The sequence below is a fragment of the Manis javanica genome, chromosome 7 (assembly GCF_040802235.1).
Source record: "Manis javanica isolate MJ-LG chromosome 7, MJ_LKY, whole genome shotgun sequence".
Lineage (NCBI taxonomy): Eukaryota > Metazoa > Chordata > Mammalia > Pholidota > Manidae > Manis > Manis javanica.
The window spans coordinates 55,747,175-55,760,269 of NC_133162.1; the positions used below are offsets into that span (position 1 = coordinate 55,747,175).

At 40.1% G+C, this 13,095-nt stretch overlaps 1 protein-coding gene across 1 annotated transcript in view; it reads left to right on the forward strand.

Moving 5' to 3' along the window:
* Positions 1-13,095, forward strand: part of CCDC6 (coiled-coil domain containing 6) — a 107,676-nt gene that overhangs the window by 78,050 nt on the left and 16,531 nt on the right. The window contains exons 4-5 of the mRNA XM_017676703.3: positions 7,714-7,817; positions 9,678-9,838. Of these exons, the coding sequence (XP_017532192.3) occupies positions 7,714-7,817; positions 9,678-9,838 (265 nt within the window). The remainder of the gene's footprint in view (positions 1-7,713; positions 7,818-9,677; positions 9,839-13,095) is intronic.

The window sequence follows — 13,095 nt, forward strand, 5'->3', positions numbered from 1 at the left end:
AGAACTGGTATTCATACATTTTCTTCACTTTCCCCTCCTCTTTCCTTTTTTATAAAACAATAATGTATCATAATTTGCTGCCCTGCTTTTAATTCTTTTTTTAATAAAACACTTATAGTCTCTGTCTGCATATTAGACAAGCTGCATTGTGACACAGCCGGGCATCATCACAGTCTGTCCTAAAGTCAGGTTGGTGGGGACTTCATTGTAGCAAATCCTTGAGAATGTCTGGGTTGCCTGAGAAACTTGGATACAAGCATTCTTCCTAGTGCTTACCTGGGGAGGTTGGGAAAAGCCTCAGAGCACAGCTGAAAAGTAAGTGGGATTTTATGCCTTGGAAGCAGGCAAACCAGCGGCAATACTCAGTTATCAAAAGCAGCGTCAGCACGCTCTCTTTTCGGTTGATTTGCTTTGTAATCTGGGAGCAGTCAGGATGTTGTAAAGCCAGCTGAGAGGCCCCAACTCCAGATCTGGGGAAATAGACTGTGACCTCTGTCAGGGGCATAGAGAAGTCTCTTTGCAAGATGTGGGAAAAAACCCAAAAGCCCAGAATTCCTTCCCTCGACCCCATTTCAGTGAAGTATAAAAACTCACTGTGTTCCATCTTGTCAGACTTCATTTTGAAGCACCAGATAACACTTTCCATGTGGATCAGTTTGTACAGATGATGTTACATGATAGCAGGGCAGAAATTCAAAATGTGTTCACTGTGTAAAGAGCAGAGCCCCTCATTATGATCCGGCAGTGTGTGTTTCTGGTCATGCACTGGGGGAAAGACTTTGCCTGGGAAATCAAAGGGCCTTGGTATGCTACAGAAAGGGCAGTAAAATCCAGAGATACCGTACTGGACATTCTAGTTGCTTGTAATTTTGAAATGCATGAAATCTCTTTCTTCATGATCAGAACAAGAATCTGGTTGATCACTTAGGAAAGGTGTTCCCTTTAGCTGAACATACAGGGCAAGTGAATGAGTAGCTAATGAAATCCAATTCTCTGTAATAAGGAAACGGGGGTGGGGGGTGGGATGCGGTAATGACTAGAAACAATTTCTTTTATCAAGGCAACTTTTTGGATAAAGCACATCAAGGGAAGTTTCCCTAGCATTACTTTCTTAAAGAAGCTTATTTGAGATAATGGAATAATGGTAGCCAGTGGTGTGGCAGTGTATTTGTAATACACACTTCCTTCCCAAGGATTACTCACTCTTAGTGTAGCAAAGAATGTATACCTGATACTTTGTATGATGCCTGCTTTCCATCAATGGTAGTTATTTGGTAAAAGAGTCCCCTAGAATTATGAACCCAGTATGCAGATTTGTGCTTATGTCAAAGTGATGAAAACTTAAAGATCCAGAAACCATATAAATCTGAGTTAATTGTACATGTGTCTATTTCATAAAAACATTTTGTTTCTCAACATCGTTGAACAAAAGCAAAATGTATTGAGCTGGTGAACTGAAATAGTGTTATTTTCACATTTTAATATTAATTAGATACTAAAATTTTCCTAAAGTTATATCCATTTCAAACAACTTTAAATTTTATAGGAATGCAGTTTTTTTTAAGGTATCATTGATATACAATCTTACAAAAGTTTCACATGAGCAACATTGTGGTTATTACATTTACCCATAATATCAAGTCCCCCCACACCCCATTACAGTCACTGTCCATCAGCATAGTAAGATGCTATAGAGTCACTACTTGTCTTCTTTGTGCTATACTGCCTTCCCTATGACCCCCCCCCCCCACATTATGTGTGCTAATCATAATGCCCCTTAGTCACCTTCTCCCTCCCTTTCCACCGGCCCTCCCCATCTCCTTTCCCTTTGGTAACCACTAGTCCCTTCTTGGGTTCTGTGAGTCTGCTGTTGTTTTGTTTCATTAGTTTTTTCTTTGTTCTTATACTCCACAAATGAGGGAGACATTTGGCACTTGTCTTTCTCCGCCTGGCTTATTTCACTGAGCATATACCCTCTAGCTCCATCCATGTTTTTGCAAATGGTAGGATTTGGTTTCTTATTGTTGAGTAATACTCCATGTGTATGTGTACCACCTCAACTTTATCCATTCATCTACTGATGGACACTTAGGTTGCTTCCATATCTTGGCTATTGTAAATAGTGCTTCAGTAAACATAGGGGTGTGTATGTCTTTTTGAATCTGGTATCTTGTTTTCTTTGGGTAAACTCCTAGGAGTAGAATTCCTGGGTCAAATGGTATTTCTATTTGTATTTTTTTGAGGAACCTCCATATTGCTTTCCACAGTGGTTGGGCTAATTTACATTCCCAACAGCAGTGTAGGAGGGGAACACAATTTTTGAGAAGAAAAAAGTTGTAAGCTGTGGTAAAGCAGGTTGACCGTGGGCCATCTGGAAAATCCTTCCAGGTAGCTATGCTTTCACTGTCATTTATCCTCTAAGAGTTTATTGGTTCATTCTCTGTTGTAATATCTATAAACTAACATCCTAAATTAATGGATGTACTATTAAATTACATTGGAAATCATCAGTTTTTAAGATTAGATATCTTAAATATTTTTGTTACAAATATAGTAAACGGTCATTAAAAAGTTAGGTGGGGGCAGGAAAAGATAGGAAGGTAAATTATCACCAACATTACTTTGGCTCAAGGGACAACCCTATTTATCTTATTATGTAATTCCTTATGATTTTCTTGCCTGTTTTTCTTTTTTCTCCATCAATATATTTCAGATGTACATAAATGCATATCTTTCAACTGTAATTTTTGGCCTTCTAGATATGAATTGATTAACATTTCTCTCCTTTTCTCTCGATCTCACTGACAAACTTCTATTGGCTCTTTCTGTGCTCAGCATTATACCATCCATGGTGATGACCTAGAACTTGTTTTTAATTCTGAAACCAGCTGTAGCTTAATTAATCAAAGAGGTACCTCAGGGGCTCTGTGATCTATGAGCACCTGTCTTAACTCATCTGTAACACAAATTAGCAGACTTCTTTAAAAAAGTTTTTTTCCCAGAAGACAAGGTCAAATGTCTTCCAGCCTTGGAGGAGAATTGCCAGGGTCGAGCAAGTGCCACTAATGGCCTGAACACCAACAGAGGCAGTGTTTAAGTTTTACTTGCTGTGTCTGTTGCATTGATCTGTGAAGGCTTTGCCTCAGAGCAGGAACCACTGTGTGTTGTTCTTGGCTGCTTCATGTCTGTTGCACATGATACATTTTAACAGCCCCCTGGGAAATCCTATGAGTCGCTTCTTTCCTATGTATACGAAAACCTTGATTGACTCAGATGTATTGGCAAAGTAGAGTGAAATGAGGTAAGATTCTTTTATTGTCTCTTGCGGTAGAAACAAAAACTAACAGCTCATCCAGGCTGCTGTAACAAATAAAATAATGGACTGGCTTATAAACAACAGAAATTTATTTTTCACAGTTCTGGAAGCCGGAAGTCCAGGATCAGGGTACCAGCTTGATGGGTTTTGGTGAGGCTCCCCTTCCGGGTAGGTGGCAGACTGCAGCTTCTCGTTGGAGCCCCCTGTGGTGGAGAGCAGAGAGCAAGGTGCATGGATTCTCAGGACTCTTAGAGAGGACACTGATCCCATCCCGGATGCCCCATACTCATGCATCAGCTCAGCCTCATTATCCCCTAAAGGCCCCCACCTCCAAATGCCATTACTTTGAGGATTTAGGCTTCAATATGTGGGCAGAGGGGCATATTCGCTCCACTGCAAAAACTGTTCATTTTCCTGATTTTGATTTTGGCATATTTTGAATATTGTGCTTTTTATTTTCCCAGGTGATTCTGACATACATCCAGAGTCGCCACTTTGAACATCTGTGGCATTACATAATAAATCGATAGGAAATTGAGCTGAACTACTCGTGACCTTAAGATACTATCTAGCTGGGAAGGTTTTTTTGGGGATTGTTGTTATTAATCCCCAACATCCATTTATTTTCTTAGGATTTGCTTCTTTTTCTTTAAAACAACAACAAAAATCTAGCCAACTAAGAGTCTGGTTAATGTAGGTCTTAGAGTCTTAGAGGACTCCACTGTGTTTTCTTTTAGACACTAGATGCACCTTATATCATGTTCATCCTAAGTGCTTTTTACTATATGTTGTAACAAACTTTGTGGCTGTATTGTGTTTATATGATATCTCTGATTACATGGTTTTTCCTGTTCCCTACTTTGGTTAATGGGCTGCCTTCCCAGTTTGTTTTTAAAGTCAGATGTTTGGGGTTCAAAATATGTCTTCTCATGTGAATGATGATAATATAATATGGTAGTCAGACTAAAACTTTTCAGTGTAGATTGAAGAAATCTATTAAAACCATTCAAAATTCTATAGTTGAGCACAGTGGTTCGGCTTTAGTTCTTCTCAGGCTTTTTTGCCAAGCATTCCTTTTATGCGCCTCTGGGTGAACCCCAGCGTCACAGTTCTCTTTAAGTGGGAAAATGGTACGGTAAGAAGTGTAGCAGCGCTAGAGCTGGTTCTCGGCTGCCCCCTACTGGTGGTCAATAACAGCCACCGAGAAGACACAGGTAGGTTGGACTGTGAATTCAAATGAACGAGCTGTATTTTTATATACCAAGCTTATCCATTAAAGAAGTTCTGTATTTATGTTGAGAACATAATATGAACTCTTGGTGTGACATTAATTAACCTGCAATGGAAGGGAGAGCTACTGAAGAAAAATAAAAAAATTGACAGGCTATTTTACTGACTTAATTACAATAAGTCTTTTCAAATGAATATTCTACAAATCAGCTGTATCCATTGGTGCTCACATAGGGAGCAGTTGGAAGGGGCTTGGGTTGGCCTGAAAATTTGATCTTTGGCGATGGGTGAGTGGGTGCCTGTTGCATGAACATTGAATTAAAAAAGTGATCAGTTATTAGGAAGGAGGTAGGGGAGAGTATTACAGATAAAGACCCGCATAAGGAAAGCATGTGTCACTGTGCTGATGTTTCCATTCATGTAAGAATTACAGCTGCTCTGTAAACTTAGTATACATCATCAGGTTTGAGGACTGTTTGATACCAGGGTAATGCAAGCACTGGAAAACTGCTTTTGTCTGAATTGGCAGAACTGGCACGTGTATTTTGGCTCTTAACATAGGTTGTGGAAATAGGAGGAAAGGAGGTGGAGGGGCAACTCTGATAACTTAAGGGGGAGTTAATCATAATCATAATTAATACCATGTCCTTTAACTTCTCTGCCCTTTAATGTCAGTGAGAGCCTCAGCAATGCTGAAAAGTTAAGATTTTTGAAACTGATAAAATAAGACAGGAAACCCTGCTCTAAGGCTCAAGATGGCATGGACTCCGATAGCACCACTGGTCTCTGTGGTGAGATGCCCTAAGCTAGGGCCTCCTATGTTGTCTGCTTCATGGAAGTGACTGAGTAGAGCATGCTGGTCCGGTAAACCCAAGTTCCACCTTCAGGAAGCCTTGGTTCCCTGAAGTGGGCAATAAGTTGATAAGCTGGTAGCTCTACCAGCAGGTGCCAAAAAGAAGCTGAGATCATGCACATTTTCAACCCATTTCTTTTGCTTTCTTACGTGTTTCCGCATACTCTCAGACTAAGCTACTCTTTCCTCTGCTTCTCCAGGAGCCATTGGCAAAGGACATATGCTCACAGAGCACAGCATAATTTACCCCAAATCTGGCTTGCCCTTCCAGATCTGCTGCATTTGCCATGGTGTCTGTTACCCATTCCTATCCTGGTCGTTCGCTTTACCTGTCATCTCATAGTCCCAGATGAGTCACCTCATCTCCTAGGCTAGTGGTTTTCTCAGCTCTGAAATGAAAGGGTAGATTTAGATGATTTCTCTTGCTGCTTCTGCTCTAAAAAATCTATGACTGAACTAGCTCAGACTGTGAAGGCAGCTACCATCCGAGGTTGACAGAGAATGACAGGGAAGGAACCTCAGAAGTCACGGTCATAGATGGGGACATGGAGGCTCACAGCAGGCGAGGACCTGTCCAAAGACATATGCCTAGCACGTTGTACATGGGTAAGGGCAGCTTTGTCTTGATTTTGTTTTTCAGGGTTATTGATTAGGATTATGCAAGACTCTAAAAGTAATTGGGCATAAGTTTCTCTGCTTAGCATCTCTGCTACAAAATGCTGCCTTGCTTGAGATTTTCTTGCCTACCAAGTATCCCTTATAATGCTTTTAGTTAAACATGGTTAACAGGGTCCTTAGAAGATAAATGCCTTGTAATTTTGTTAAAAAAAATGGCTGTGGATCGTATTTCAAACTTGGTCAAAAATGTGTTCAGCTAGAGCATCCCAAAGTTTAAAAGGAATTCTGTGAGGTGCTCTGGGGTGTCTCCTTGGTGCTGCAAGTAGGAACTGTTCCACGTGCTGAGGAGCATTTGTGTGTTAGCGTGCTCCCAGTCACAGCACAAAATGCTTCTGACTTATTCTGACTTCCTGCCACCCCTTCCTCCACTCCCCCCCCAAACTCCAAACAAAAGAAATATTTTGAAGCTGTATTTTCAGTTGACGATATGCCCTTTATTCATTCACTTGTTCAGTGAAGTCTGCTTTGGTTGCTTTAAAAGACAACATTTTATACATGGTATTGGTCTCCCTTTACTGCATATATACAGGGATTTTTGACAATGACGGGCTTGCCCCTGTGGCCTACAGAAATGTGAAGTCTGCCACGCTGGCATCTTTACAGCTGTGCAATCAAAGATAATTTGTTGGCTCAGTGATTGGAAAGGTGAATTGCTATTGGTTGAATAGAGAGTATAGAGGCAGTCACATAGCCTTTCTCTATTTCTAAAAAAGAATTCATGTTAAAATTATGTCATATCTCAAACATACAGACAAGTACAATGATATAACACCTCTACCTGTCACTGTGACATCTATTTATCACTACTTTGTATCCCTCTCACCAGACCTCTTTTTCTTTGTATCTCTTTCACCGTTACTGAAGTATATAACTTATTGGTTCCATTTGTTCTTGACTCCACTAAAATTTAAGTTCCATGAGTGCAAAAATTTCTGACTCCTGGGTTCCCTGCTTCTTCCCTATTAACTAGTGTGTGGCATTGCTTCTAATATTTTAATATTGCTCAGTACTGATTGATTAAATGAATTTTTCCATCTTTATTTATTTTTGTGAAGTAGAATGCAGTTTGGGGTTCTCCCTGCAACTACGTACCTTTCCCCCAAATCAAATTTTCCTTCTTTCCTACCTTCCCGGAGGTAACCAGTATTATAATTTGGTATTTATCATTTTCGTGCATGTTTTTATATCTCAGGACATATTTAAATGCATCCATTAATCAGTATATAGCATTGTGTTTGAGAATTTGAATTATTTATATAAGTGGTAATATAACTTTTCTGGTTTAAGGTTGAACTATAAGCAGGACTAGGGGGACAAACCTAGGTAAGTTCTGGTGTGATGAAAGCAGAACTCCCCCAAACCTTTTTTAAAGAAGGGTTTTCATGTCCTTGAATAAATGCTGAAACAAGCAATGTGATTCACGTACCAGACAATTAAGCTTTAACATCAAAGAAAGAAACTGGCTTGGTTTTCTCCATTAAAGTTTAAGACCTTACATGGACTTATTATATGTGTCAGAAAATTAGCCATTTCTGTGCAGTTTTCTCCAAGTAAGGTGGTCTACTGGTCCAATCAAAAAATCTAACAAAGTCTAAGTGGCCTACTATTTTAAGTAAAATTTTTTTCCTTCCTTTAGTTGAGACGAGAGAAGATTGACCTTGAAAATACTTTGGAACAAGAACAAGAAGCACTTGTTAATCGTCTCTGGAAAAGGATGGATAAACTTGAAGCTGAAAAGCGGTTTGTTTAGTCTTGCTGTTCAGTATGTGGTGTGTGTGTGTGTGTGTGTGTGTGCACGCTTATTCAAAGGGTGCTGTTCTGGGTGTAACTGAGGAATTAACAGTGGGACATTTAAATTCCTCGGTTGATGCACATCATTTAAAATTTCCAAATGAAAAAAATGTTCAGAGCCTTTTGAACCATTTTCATGTTTGTCACCTCTTTGTGCTTCTCTCACCGTCTTAGTAGAATTTCTTTTCATTTTGTATTAAAGGCTATGAAGAAATTAATGTGTTATTGCACACCTTTAAATTGCTCAGTTTCAACTTTTTACCTTATTGAACTGGCTTCCACAGTTGTTTTCTGAAGTGCTTAGGGTATGTGTTATATATCGTTAATTATTACCCATCTCATTATATTTTAGGCTGCTGAGAGTTTATCAGTTTAACAGATGATTTAAACAAAAATTGTCAACTGTTTTAAACTTGCTGTGAAGAAATACTTGTACATACTTGAGGGTAGGATTTTTTGTATTAAGTATATTGTCTATGTATGTGAAATGTTATTCAACAGCAAACATTTCTTGAACCTCTTTGTGCAAGACGCCTTCAGGCCTGTATTTTAAAGTACTGCATACTTCAGGGGTGGGAGGAGCAGGGCTTGAAGGGTGGCAGGGAGAGTCTGTATGCAAGTTGGGTGTATCTGTATAGAAAGGGAGTTTCTTGAAAATGGTCATTAATCTACTTCACCAGGATTTTAGATAGCTAACCAGAGTCCTTTTGCTGTAAGGATTTGGTTTGGATGCACATCCATACATTTTTTAGATGAATAGGTATTCATCTCAGGATTTGCAAAATACAGTCATATCATAGGCTTTAAGAAAAGTGAAAATCAGAGGTGTACCTATCAAGCTGGACTTGAGTCAGCTATGCTTTGCGTTATTGTAATGGTAGTTTTAAGGAGAAGTATGAAAGGTTACTTAACCTAATAAACATAGGGACCATTGCAATATTTAGCATACTAGTTGTCTCATCAAGAACAGGCCTCAAATTCACAGTTTGCACTTGGCCAGACTCAAAGGTAGAAAGTCGGAAACTAAACCAAACCAACCCCGGCAGCTTATAAAAGGGGATGTAGAGATCTGCCACCAGCCCATCTTTCTTTGCAGAATGCAGTTGGAGGTTTTATGTATATTACCAAATTACTGTGTTAAATGATATGAAATTATCATTTTGTAGGTTAAAAGCTGTTGGATTAGTATTTTATGTGCTTCCAACTAATTTTATGTTCTCTACCAACTAATGACAGTTGGTAGAGAAGGTGGCACCACTGATCACTAACCCAATAACTTACCTTTGCAATGGCCAGAAGCAAAGGGCCTTTAGTCCAGTTTGCACACCTGGAATTTTTCAAGAGTGAAATTTAGAAGTCGAGTCTCTTCATATGATGCCACCCTCTGAAGGAATTCAGTTGGTAAGTTTCACCTGAAAGTGTGAGAGTGGAATTTCTGCCTCTCTTTTCCCTCAGATAGCATATCCAGTATTTAGCCATCACATAATTCTGATTGCTACTAATTCTGATTAGTAGCAGCAGGCATACTAATCAGAAGCAAATGTTAGACATGTTTTCAGTAATGTTTAATTACTAGCAGTCATTTAAAAGACAAAAGGGAGTGTGGAGCCCTCAGCTTTGCCCATTGACCTGAATACTAGGTAAGGAGGACCAGAAGCTAACGTAGAATGGGTAGAGAAAGTTAAGCAACCATGTGAATTTTGGTGATTAACAGGAACTTGCTATCAAAACAACCCTCCAGCTGGTATGTTGTTTTGTCTGTTAACGGCAAACTGTTTTTCATGGTTTGAATTTTTCTTTTCAATGAAGGATCCTGCAGGAGAAATTAGACCAGCCAGTATCTGCTCCCCCATCGCCTAGAGACATCTCCATGGAGATCGATTCCCCGGAAAACATGATGCGCCACATCAGGTTTTTAAAGAATGAAGTGGAGAGGCTGAAGAAGCAACTGAGAGCTGCTCAGTTACAACGTATGTAGCCTCTGGATTCACTGGTCCGGAGAATTAATCCGTTTCCCAAATACAGGGTCTTACAGATATTCACCATTGAATTTGCACGAATCAAATTCATACAGTATTTCATTACCAGTACATGTTTATGTAAGTTTATGTATCATCCTGGAATAGATTTTTTTGGGAAAGTACAGTAGGTTTGGGCAAGGAGCTTCGAATATTTCTAGAAAATAATTCATATAATGCCAGGAGGGTGCTGAATCACAAGTATTATTCTAAGTCTTCTCCCCTGTGTTTGTCTCTAGGATTGTGCTGACAAAAATATTGCAGGAGTCCTCAGTGTCCCATTGGGGACTTCAGGCAGAGTGTTTATTTCCTTACTATAAAATTTTAGCCTCAGCTGACATATGTTCCTGATACTTGAGGAATAACTGCTTTTGAAATGTATACATATTTTGGAAAAAGTCAAGATGTTGAGTTGGGAAACAAAGGGACTAGATTTCTGAATACTGGATTAGGTCATTGTGCATTTGCTTGGGTCTCCTTGGCTGCTTGAGTTTGTTTGAATCAGTAATGTAGTGAAAGGTGAGCAGAGAAAAAAGTCTCCCTCTCACCCGTGATCTCACAGTTATGCATTTTTATATATTATTCCAGATAGATATACATGTATGTATTCCTTACCTACAAATAGCACAATGAGCATGGTTTGTTGCATTTTTCTATTTCACTTACTGAATCTTGCAATTTTTTCCTTGCCAATACTTACAGAGCTGCCTTACTCCCCTTTTTAAAGGCTGCAGAATATTTAATTATAATGGCTACAGCAGTCCCAAATTCTCCATTGTTTCAGTTTCTGTAGTTTCTGTCTCCTGTGGTCAGATGAAAAGCAAATGGTCTTCCTTCTGATGTAGTCAGAGAGACAGTAGGAGTCTAACACTGTGTCATGTCTGTATCATTCACCTCACTTCATCTCATCCCGTGGGCATATTTTTACCTCACATCATCAGAGAGGGATGAGTACAGTACAATAAGATATTTTGAGAGAGACCATATTCACGTAAGTTTCATTACAGTGTATTGTTGGAATTGTTCTGTTTTATTGTTGTTGTTAATTTCTTATTGTGCCTACTTTATAAATAAAACTTTATCATAGGGTTGTATATATTATATATATAGGAAAAGGCCTGTACATAGAGGGTTCAGTGCTATCCACAGTGCCCACTGGGTTCTTGGAATGTCCCCCATGGATAAAGGGGGACTGCTACACACTATTGTTTAGTTAACTAGTCCCATACAAAGGACCCTTTTTGGTTTTGATGCAACCACAATGAACCTCTTTGTTCACAACATTTGGTACCTGTGCAGGAACACCTTTAGGATAGATTCCAGGAAGTAGACTTGCTGAGTGAAACAGTGTGCATTTAGAACCTAAGTGATTCTTATCTTTACATCTTCTCTAAAGTTCATAGCAAGTCCTAGTTTAGTAGTGCATCTAGGCTGGTACATCAAAGTTATCCTTAGAAAGTTTAAAAAACATGGGTGTTGGCTTCCTATTGCTGCTGTAACAGAAGACTACAAATTTTTTAGCTTAAAATAACACAAATGTATTATATTACAATTCTGGAGGTCTGAAGTCCAAATGAGGTCTCACTGGGCTAAAATGCAGGTGTCAGCAGAGCTGGTCACTTGCAGAAGGCTGGAAGGGAGAACCTATTGCCTTGCTTTGCCAGCCTCCGGAGGCTGCGTGTGTTTTCTGCTCAGGGCCCCTTGCCTGCACTGGCATCACTTCTGCTTGGCTTTCTTATCCCATCTCCTTTTCCTTGACCCTCTTGCCTGCCCTTAGGTGGACCCTGCAATTACATCGGGCCCAGCAGGTGATCCAGGATAAATTCCCATCTCAGGGTCCTTAACTTGATCACATTTGCAAAGTCATTTTTGTCCACATAAGGTAACATTTTCACAGGCTTTAAGGAATAGAATGTAGGTGTTCTGGGGTGGGGGGAGTTGTCTGTTATTCTATCTAACCCCATATAGGTTTCTGGGCTGGCTTTAGGGATGGGTAGGGCCTGGTCCTCTGTAGTTTTGATTTAATACAAGTAATTGTGATGTATACCTGGGGTTAAGAGCCACTTCATATATTCCATGGAAACAAATCAATGAGTTCTTAAATATTAATTATTTTAGTATGTTTTTTTTTTCTGTGTGGGAGAATTGTCTCTTGCTATGCTTTTGTGAACTCTTTCCCCGTGCTGTCAGTTTGCATTTTTCATGGTCATGTATACTTGCCTTATTGTGCCCCAGACAAAATTTTTAGAAGAAATTTTAATTCCCACTGCTTCCTTCCACTGTACTATTTGGTCTTTGAAGAGACCGCAGGTAACAACAGGAATGTCTGTAAGTGCTGTTTTGATTTTGTGAGGACAGAGAAGGCTGAAGTGCCAGACGCAGCGGGGTGGGGGTTGGGGGGGGCACTTACCTGCTCACAGCTGGTTTGGATTGGGTTTAGGGGATGGGTTAGTTAGTTTTCCTCATCCATTTGCTTTTCCTCCTCCTTCGGTCAGATAACTGGGACCTCCTTGGGATGTGCCAGAATTTGAACCTTTTCTCCCAGCAGTTCTCAGCTCTGGTTGAACATTAGAATCCCCTGGGGAGTTTTCAGTGTACCAGTGGAGAGGCTTCATCCTCTGGGATTCTGACCTAATTGGTTTGGGGTGCGGTCTGGGCATTGGTATTTCTAACCATAAACTTGAAAGAGAATACAAAATGTATAGGCCACCTTTGGATCCTGTGGGAACCACCTCGCGGGAGTCCGTCAGGAAGTCACCCTCAGTTGGTGCTGTCTTTGGCTAAATGTTGCAAGATGGCTGAAGATGGGGAGACATAAGCTGTGGCCCCTAAGTCCTAGGGGGTTCTGTGGAGAAGGTAAGAGCTTCGAAGACACCAGTCTCTGGAAATCAGGTGTAGCTGTGTGCCAGCAGGGGGCAGCCAAGGAATGCCATGGTGTCAGCCCAGCCATCTGTGCCCAGCTCTGAAACACCCAGAGGTGTTAGGCCTAGTGCCTGCTCATACCTTTGGCTTCAGAGTTAGTTGCTCAACCACCAGCAAGTCTTCCAGCCGTTACTCCAGGTGACTGACATTCTTGTCTATAGATCATTGCTTAAGGACCTCTGCTGATTTCCCTAGATGCTAAAGGATTTCTACTTTCTTTGAAAGACAGTGGTTTCTCATAAATGGTGATTCTTAAAACCTTGTGAATCCTCAGTGCTCTGAAGCTT